At 43.2% G+C, this 9,684-nt stretch overlaps 1 protein-coding gene across 1 annotated transcript; it reads right to left on the bottom strand.

Moving 5' to 3' along the window:
• Window positions 1–641: 641 nt before the first annotated feature.
• LOC104423857 (VAN3-binding protein) lies at window positions 642–5,139 on the bottom strand. The gene is made up of 7 exons (XM_010036300.3): window positions 4,635–5,139; window positions 3,997–4,122; window positions 2,399–2,861; window positions 2,042–2,272; window positions 1,608–1,657; window positions 1,318–1,375; window positions 642–1,127 (listed from the first exon to the last, which is right to left on the bottom strand). The coding sequence occupies exons 1-7, from the start codon at window positions 4,986–4,988 to the stop codon at window positions 925–927; spliced, it is 1,485 nt and encodes a 494-aa protein (XP_010034602.2). The 5' UTR covers window positions 4,989–5,139; the 3' UTR covers window positions 642–924.
• Window positions 5,140–9,684: the final 4,545 nt, after the last annotated feature.

A 9,684-nucleotide genomic window follows, 5' to 3' on the forward strand; every position in this document is an offset into this window, starting at 1 on the left:
AGACAAAGAAAACACCAACGACGTCAAACATTCCCTTAGTTTTCCTTGGCTAAACCTAGGCATTCGTATCCAAAGTCCAAACTGAGCGTACTTTACTACATTTTTAAATCACATGTGGTCGCCACCAAGAACGATTTATAAAATCCAGCATGATGCATTGTGCATGACAGATGAACACAATAACCAAAAAAGCCCACCACATTCCACAATCGCATGAATAAAAAACAAAGGGCTCCCCTCTCTCTCTCTCTCTCTCTCTCTCTCTCTCTCTCTCTTCCTCTTTATGTTATTCCTTACTTAAATGAAACTCTTCCTTAACTTTTTTGACCGCCCAGTCCAAGACCCTCCTTTCTTTCTTTTCCTTTCCCTCGCGGCTAAAGGACAAGGACATACACGATCACATGGTCCTCTCTCTTTGCTTTCGCAGGCGCTTGTCTCGCTTTTACTTTTTCCCAACTTCAGATCAGGACAGAAGACGGGAAATTAAAGGGGGGACACAATTGTGGACTTTGCCTTAATCTCTGTCCGGATCACAAACAAACAAGAACCAAATCTCATTGCATCATCATGATGGTCCTCATTTTACATGCTTTCTTGTGGATAAAGCATTTGACATATTCTCGGAAGAGGCGCTCGTTCAATCAAGAAATCTACTAGGAATAAGAATATATGATACGGTGGAGGAAAACCCAAAAAATATTTAGGATTTTAGGGAAGACCCAGATGGAATTTTGCCATGAATTCCTCCTTTTTACAATAGGGAAACCAGAAAAAGACCCCAACCCAAATCTAAGAAGACTTACATATTCCCCCTTCCTGGGACAAAAAACTTCTTAACAGATTATAAAGATTATAGTTCGATTCGAAAGGGTGGCCACATAGTTAAATCCCCCAATCACACACGAGAGCTTTCAAATTCTATGTCTATTTCCTTCGTTCGGCGGCGATGGAGAGGAGCCTGGCGACGCCCTGGGTCCAGTTATCGTATTCTCTCTGGTTCGGGCACTCAAACTCTACGATCCCTCTCATCACGGTCTTCAGCCCGAAGTATCTCCGGTTCTCGCCGCCCTCCAGCAAGTGACGGCCTGACCAGGCCGGCATGTCTTTAAGCACTTCCAAGACCACATCTGCAGGAATAATTTCAAACAGGGTTCAGGAAAAGAGATAAAGCAAAAGATGAAACCTTTTGATCTTTCTCTCCACTTTAGTGAAGAAAACTGGATTTGAGCTTTCACAAATCCCCAAATAGAAGAGACCCACATCCACTTACAGCGTTCACATTATCATTAGAGAGAGACAAAAGCAATCAAAACTCACTCTTTTTCTTTTTTGTGATGGTCCCAGCAACATGCCTGCTCTTCATCTTCAGCATCACCTGCGCAAAAGAGGAGGATTTTATAGAGACCAAAGGTAAAAAGCAAGGAAAGCGGATCCATTTATTCCATCGTCATCTTACAGATATTTTCACTTTTAGTCTTGTCTAGCATCTCTTTTAGACCATCTATCTTCACTTTCAAAGCTACAAAAGTCTAATCTATGCCCCAATTATTGAGTCATCACATGGAAAAGAAAACCACAAAGTACAAGCTTCCAAATATGCCAATTACCTGATTGAATCTGTTTATGTAAACAGAGACTATCTTCCAGTGAAGATCACCTGCATTCAACAGGGGAAATCACATCACTAAAGAGTCTGCAAACAGGCCGTCAATCATCAAAATCCAATGCAGCTTACTAACAAATGAAGAAAACAGGCTGAAATGTTACGACTTCAACCTCGGACACATCGCGCAATGACCCATTGGATAAACTCGAACAACTTAACAACAATTCCTTCTATTGTGATGGCCTAAATGACTTAAGTATCCACCACAATTCACATGAACCTTTCGCCTTGAGATTCCTTGTGACTAGAAACTACCAATTTCAGTGATTAATAGAGGACCCAACAACCTACATTGCTATAATTTTATCAAAGCAGATGCAACCAAAAAATTCTGCTTGTATTGGACCCAAGAAGTTCGAGACTGCATTTTATTACCTTTGCGAGTGCGCTTAAGAAGCTCATTTCCTCTGGCTAGCCACTCCCTGCTGCAGATTCCTAGGAAATTCTCCTCTGGGACAAGTTCGCCACTACTGCTGTTTGAACTACAATTGGTGAGACTACCACCACCGGCGGCACCTCCAATCCCCTTCTCCACCGGAATAACCGCTGCTATGTTCCACACTTCCTTCAATGTCCTTGCCTTCAAAGTTGCCGCCCCACGTAGAGCTGGGGAACCAGGGCCAATCCACCCAGGTCACAATTCAATCCATCAATTCGTAATCCCAACAATTTAACAGAAATTCATAACTCAATTCTCAACTCAAAAGATCGAATCCAAAAATGTGTTCATACCTGTAGCCGCGCCCGCGGTTAAGGTCAGGATATCGCCAGCTGACCGCACATTGACAGCGGAGCTGACGACCGCAGCAACGTGCTCCCTCTCAGCCCCCATTGCCTCGGCAGCCTCAACACACTGGGCAGCCACCAGGGTTGCGGCCGTGGCAACAGCCACATCGGTCTTCGCCATCTGCTCGTCCTTGCCCGACGCCGAAGAGGCAGCGGTGGCAGCCGCGATTGCAGCGACCGCCGCAGCAACCCCCGCGACAGAGATGGCTGCATGGAGCTGGGCGTTCTGGGCCCTGGCCTCCTCCTTCTTCTTCTCCCTACGGTCCTTCAACCACCTCCCCACCGTCTTGCCGCCACCGCCGCTGACCACGACACCTCCGCCGCCGCCGCCGCCTCCTCCTCCGCCACCCCCTGGTGTGGAGGAGATCCTGAACTGGTGGACATTGAGGGGGTTGTTCGGCCGGCAAAACTGCATGGAAAGATGATTGTGGGTCATCCATTCCATGGAAGCATAACACATTCAAGACTTCAAATTTAACCAATCCTCTCCCTTTCACTCTTTTTTACCCAATTTTCGTTCAAATGGCCATCGCTCGTGCACGTGGACATTGCCCATCATGGTCCTCGGCCATGGGGGGGACGATCGGTTTTCGGCTATAATTAGCGAACGGGCCAGCGAAGAAAGTCGTTGAGAGTGGTACGCGGGGCTGGGAACGAACGCGCCACCAACTCCCCCCTTCTTTTCCACATTTCTATGTTTTCATTGTGGGGAGGGAGGAGGAAAGGGGTGGGACCATACATAAATCCATTAATGCGACCAAGCTCGAGACACGACCGTAATTGAGCAAAAGAGTCCAACGAGTGGCTCCATGCCACCGTACATTAATGTTCCACCAAATGCTCGCTGCAACACCAAAACGAATCCTCCGTACTTGCGCAGAGAATGAAAATTTCAGATCTTGTCTCGCCCTCACCTTGACCAGTTCAGCGTATACCAGAAAGGATTAAACTAATTAAACTAATGATCCGAGTAAACAAAACACTCGCGATTCCTTGGTGAACCCGAGAGAAGTTTTGAGGAATTTTTCTGTTCTCTAGGAAAAAGGGTGAAAACCCAGAAGCGAAAAATGAAAAGGAGAGCGCGAATTATTGCATTGAGAAATGGGAAGCATCGCAGTTCCAGGTCTACTCTATCCGAGTGCAATTAAGGGGGAGGTGAAGGCTTCGATTAAAGCAAAAGCTGGTTCGCTCGTTTCGCGCTGCGTTTTTCTTCTCTCTGCACGACCACAGTCTTCGTGCTTCCCATCACAGCTCGCAGAAAAAACGAAAAAAGAAAGACGAAAACTTGGGTCTTGTCGAACTTCGGTCCGAGCTCTATTCTCTGTAACCATGATAAAAAAATGATTTTTTTTCCAAGTTTATGTTCGAGTTTTGTCCGTATCTGTTTACGTGAGGAGGCGAGATCGCGTCGGTTCGCGTCTAGAAGAAAAATTCAAAGGCGAAAGGGAAGAACAGAGCAAGTGACCAAGGGAGGGGCTTTTCGTCTGGGTCAGAATCAACCATAACAGTGAAGGGAAAAAGTCAAGAAAGAGAAGAAAACTAACCTTGGCGTCGTCGATTTCGGAGGGAGAGACGGGGGGGCTGTCGGTAAGGGAGCCGCAGCTCTGAGCCCCGTTGAGCGGTCCGCTGCTGTGGGAGAGCCTCCCTGAAGTTCTTGGCGACACCTCTTGCTGCAAAAAAAAAGGAAAAACAAATCAGGGCCGAGGCCAACAAAGAAAAATGTCATCAACGAGGAATCTTTCTTTCCGGGTCGGCAAGGATGATCGAAATGATGAAGCAAGTGAAGAGGGCGTGCGTGCCTGCGTTTGATGAGAAAGCGCAGGGGAAAGTCGAGCTTACGTGAAGCTTGAGGGAATTGCCAAAAATGGCAGTGAGTTTCAGAAGCCAGGTCTTTGCAGAAAAACGCAGTAGATGTGTCTGCGCGTGCGCGTGTGTATAATGATCTTGAAGGAAAAAGCCAAAGAAGATGGAGATGGTGATGGAGATGGAGATTGGTTCGTGATTTCGCAGAGAGAAGGGGAGCAATTTTTGTGCTGCTAACCCAAAACAAAAAGCAGAGCACTTTTTCCAGCTAAATGAGACAAGCGCGAATAAGTCAAAATTCACGAGAAACGTCGCAATGCGAGCGACACCACTTCGCCAAGAAACCGAAGAAAGAAATACAAAAGAACTGAGCACTCACCGACTGAGACATGATCCGCTCCATGACCATCTGGGACGTCTCGGAGGACGCGAAGGAGAAGGGGTTCCCGGAGCAGGTCGCGCCCTCCTCGAGCTCCCCGGCCAGATCCTCCGGGATCGCCCCCCCGCCGCCGCAGCCGCCGTCGCCGCCGCAGCAGAGGGCGGACCCGGGGGAGACCCCCTTGGGGAGGGGCGGCGCTCCCGCCATCGAGGGGGGCGGGGCGAGGGCCTTGGAGACCTCCAGCGCCGACACGCTCCAGGAGCGGGAGAGGAACTCCATGGGCTCCATCGGCGTCTCCGGCGGGCGGTAGAAGATGGGGTCGAGCCGCCACTGCTCCGCCACCGGCTTCTCCATGTGGGGGGATGATGGAAGGGGAGGTCGAGGTCGAGGTCGAGCGTCGATGGCGACCGCGTGGGGGTGTAGCTTGTGGTGTACTTAGCGAGATCAGGAGGCAGAGTGTCTCCGCTAGTGAAGGAGATGGAAAGAGAGAGAGAGACAGGGGAGTCGGTGTGTGTCAGCTTGCGTTTATATAAGCTTTTTATGCTTAGGAAGTGAAGGCATCTTTTGATTTTTTTTTTTTTTTTCTGCTATTTTTTTTTTTTTTTTTTTTTTTTTTTTTGCTGCTCTTTGCTGTTGTTTTTTTTTTCACTTTTCCTTTTTTCCATGTTTTCTTTTTGTTTCATGGGATTGTGTTGTGTCTTTTTCGATTTCTCCTTTCTTTTACGGTTTCTTTTTCATCATGGACGGGCGGTGTCAGGTAGTGAATACATGACTTGGGAAAAAGTGGGTATTCATTGATGGTTATGCATTTAGTTGGGATGGTTTGAATGTGAAATTATTTGAGGGAGTGAGTTAATGGATTTTTCAATAAGCCCACTTTTTGTATGGAGACTAGATGTTGGCTACCTTGATGGGTTGCGTGAAACGTGGAAATTGAAATTTACATAAATATATTGTGCGCACTTGAAACATTATTATGAACATCTTTGAGGAATATTGTATGTAAATTAGGGTTTGATCTTTCCAATTAAAGAAAAAGTGACTGGCCGAAAAAAGAAAATGTTATGACTTAGCAAATCGTAATAAAAATACCATTCACGACTTTGAAATAAGTATTAATGGCAATATCTGCTATAAAACAAAAATCACACTGCAAATTGTAAAAGTAGAAAGATGGACATGACATTGAAAGCTATAGTCATTCCAATCATTAGATGCTTTACTCAAGTTAGAGTTCAGGAGATAAAAGGCTTCACGATTGCATATCACATTCAGATTATCATTGTATATTTTACGTGGAATTACGAGAATGAATAATATTGATTTTCCAAAAATAGCTTATTATATTCTCTCTGTAAACAAGTACATAGATAAAGCACATATACAAAACCCACATTTCACGAATAGTGTTAAATTACTGATGAGCATGAATATATTAATCTCATACTATCTATTCAATATGTCTGATGCTCATTAAAAATGGCTCTTGAAAGTAATATTTCAAACCGTATTCATCTTTGAGTCTTTAGCTCGTCCTGCAAATTTACTTTGCAATCCTGCGAAACGAGAAATTTTGGTGTATATCATTTTTCAGAATTATAACATCCATACTTTTACAAGCAATCAATGAACTTTGGTACTATTTCCAAATTATTGATACTAGATTTTTTTTCCTAGCACCAACAAACCAGAGAAGTGGGACAATTTATACATGAGAAGTCCAAATCAAAATACTGTGCATGCAATTCCTCGGAATCAGAGTTTAGTATTGGGTAGTAAATGAAGATGCCCTGTCGCTTTGCAACTTTCGAATGTTGCGGAGTCCTAAAGACTGGATTGATGCAGCAAAATGGAATCATAATATCAATGAACTGTTAAAATGTGGACTTTCTGCTCTAAGTTCAGGCAAGATCATGCAATTGACTCGCGATAACAAAGAAAATTGCCGAAAGAATCGAAGGAGGGAAATGCACAGCCGACCCGTCGTATCATGTCATCATCTTCTAGTGAAGACATCTGGGTTGAATGGTAAGTAAAATACGTGTAAAGAGCTCCTTTCCTGCCCTCTATGAAGGTAGCTATTGTTTTCACCATCTTAACCCGCGATCCTTCACCCTAAACCCTAGCAATCACTGCCTACCTACCTTATCGTTTTTGCTTCTTTCCCTTTGGTCCTCCGTTTCTTCTTTGCTTTGCTCCTTTCGTCGCGTAGGACAAATGAAAAGTTAGATAGCTTTGGACATACCCAAATCTTAAATGGCTCTTTGACTATAGCACGTCAGCATTATTTGGATCGAGTGAAACATGTTTAAATCCAGCTCTAATGAACGTTACGACATCAAGATAACCCTCCACAAATTACTCAACTTGAGTCAGTCAATGCTTACTTTTCGTTATAGTACTAGACCTTCGCTCAAGCGAAGTAATATGTCGTTCAAATCATCATATGACACCTACCTTTGACCATACTATTATGGGTCATAACGTATCGTACGAGACGATATTGCTCCCATGATGGACTATTTTCAAGTGGACCATGGAAAATAACTACGTAACTACTATAATCAATTCGGCCATGCTCGAAGGATGTGAACCTTAGATAGTCTCATTCCCCACCATCTATCCTTACGAGAGGGGCAAGAGGACGGTGACAACACTGATATCCATCTTCCATGATTGGATTTGATCATGAGAAAGGAAAAGATTGAAATGAAAAATGGAAAAAAATATTTAAAAAGAGCATGGAAAATGATGGAAATCTTATTAATTTTTGGACCCTACTCGGACACAAACCGAACCATCGAACTGTATCCATCTGGAATATTAATTGAATTGGGCCAATTTTCAAGGAGAGGTCGGGAAGAAACTACGAAATGGGGGATGGACATCCGACGCGTTGCGTGGATGAATTGATAGGAGGAGTCTTAGCAATTATCGTGAAAATTTGTCTGATGCGTACGTAAAATCGGGTGAACAGTGGCCATCAATAAATGCTCGAGCCGTAGGAGATGCGATATGTCCGGTTAAATGGATTCACCGCTTTTGTAGAGAATTCTCAGGACCCAAGAAATATCTGCTATTTTATTTTTTTTTATCAAGAAATCGCCAAAGATCACCCTTCGAAAATCACACGACCTTTCAGTAACTAGTGGCACCATCGGACCTACATCTGCTATTGTTGACACCTATGAATAGTCAAAAAATGGAGAATTAGAGACATTGATTTTGTGAGACATACCATATGGAGCGAGATATCGCCTTTATAATTACACGGTATTACAGAAATTATGCCAATCGATCTATGATCAGCATAGGTTTGATCAGCATAGATTTGATCAACATGAGGTTTGTCATATACCAAATCAACATTAACCATATGTGATTATGTCAATGGCCCCACCTCATCTTGAAATCTCAAGTTATGAGCATCATGGCTAGATACGAGGCGTGAGAGTTGGCATTAGCACGGCAAAAGTGACTAGCATGATGCCAAATCAAAGTCCGAGAAAATTTCGAGAATGGTTATTTTCTAGTTTATCGTCATCCCTAAAATAGAGTGACAGATATTATGATCGAACGCCGCGGAAGCAGATTGGCATCCGTGGAGATGTGAGTAGGACTAATACCAAACTTGTTACTAGAAATTGATGCTGACTTGTGAGGGACACATCTAAAACACAAGGTACACGTCTTGGACGTGGGGGCACAAGTATAAAAAGGACGTCTCAAGAGAGAAGGACATGCAGCTCGACCAAATCACAAGAACTCACTTATTGTATCCGTGTTTTCATTCATTTTATTTTTTGTGCTAAATTCTTGCTCTTGTGAATTCGATTTGAGCTTATGCTGTCAATATTTAGTTTTGAACCACTCATAAGCTTAGCTCATGTTGTTTTGGAGATATAAATCACTTGACCCATGGTACAAGGATCAAGTCTTTCTCATATTTGTCAATACATGTTCAATTCAAGACAAGGTTTGGAAAATCAGCAGACTATAGCTCACATGCTTAAGGGTTAGAGGTGAAATTGCATAAAGATGCCCACCATACACCAAAAAATGTGGTCTAGATTGCCTCAACTTTTACAGAATCAGACAAATGTGTAACCTCACTTGTGCACACCTAAATGATGCGAAGCTTCGTCCCTATCGGGAGGCCGCTTTTCTCTTTTCTGATAATCAATAAAGTAGAAAAATCTTGGAGTGGATGGTGTTGGAAGGGTTTGTCTACATCGTAGAATCCCTCTCAAAATATACTAATCGCCATGATCACATATATTGAATAAGATTTTAGTGAATAATAAGAAATCATTGGAAACGTCTGATCAATTGGGTTTTTCCAGGTTTCATTCTTATACGGACTAAACAAGTGGGCGTTCTTGAAACGTTGCCCCATGCATTTTTGTGCGTCCTTCTCATATTTTCACCCTATTCAAAACTCAAAATCTCCCATTACTTTTACTCAAGATCTCACCCAAGAATTCTATAGACGTCGGTCCGCATCTTTCCATTTTCTGAAGATTTCTCCCACAAATTTTCACATGCCTACCCTCTATTATCTTGGTCATTGAATCAAGTGAGATCCTTAATATTTAATGCTGAGACTAATTGGATTCACGTGAACTCGAAGCATATAAGTAAAAAATGGATTTATGGCTGAAAATGACAAAAAAAAAAAACCGACTTCCCATTTGGCTATAATACTATAGTTCAAATGAGGGTCATGTAACTCCTCTTGAGTCAAAAGTTTCACCCAATTTATTGATCATTACACAAAATTTTGTCCCTGGCCACCCTATTAGATTTTTGCTTATTGGAAAGTTTCGAAAAATATTTGTTAGTTGTGTCCACGTTGAATTCAATTTTATTGCGGTAAAAGAAAGTACTTACCTACACATTATACATGGATTCGATTCAACATGGGTTATGAAATAAACGTTATGTCACCAATGTCTAGGCAGGAGTATGGTGGCTTCGATTGACTGATTTTTTGCAATGTGTGCCGTCCTCGCCCCCGCGATCTTGAAACTTATTGTTAGAAACAAAGACG

This window comes from Eucalyptus grandis, chromosome 2, assembly GCF_016545825.1.
Source record: "Eucalyptus grandis isolate ANBG69807.140 chromosome 2, ASM1654582v1, whole genome shotgun sequence".
Taxonomy (NCBI): domain Eukaryota; kingdom Viridiplantae; phylum Streptophyta; class Magnoliopsida; order Myrtales; family Myrtaceae; genus Eucalyptus; species Eucalyptus grandis.

Excerpts from the sequence above, each read along its gene's own strand:
- LOC104423857 (XM_010036300.3), bottom strand. The coding sequence starts at position 4,988 with ATGGAGAAGCCGGTGGCGGAGCAGTGGCGGCTCGACCCCATCTTCTAC. Across the intron at positions 2,862-3,996 it reads CCGAAATCGACGACGCCAAG|TTTTGCCGGCCGAACAACCC; the intron begins GTTAGTTTTCTT and ends CTTTCCATGCAG. Across the intron at positions 1,376-1,607 it reads ACATAAACAGATTCAATCAG|GTGATGCTGAAGATGAAGAG; the intron begins GTAATTGGCATA and ends TCTTTTGCGCAG.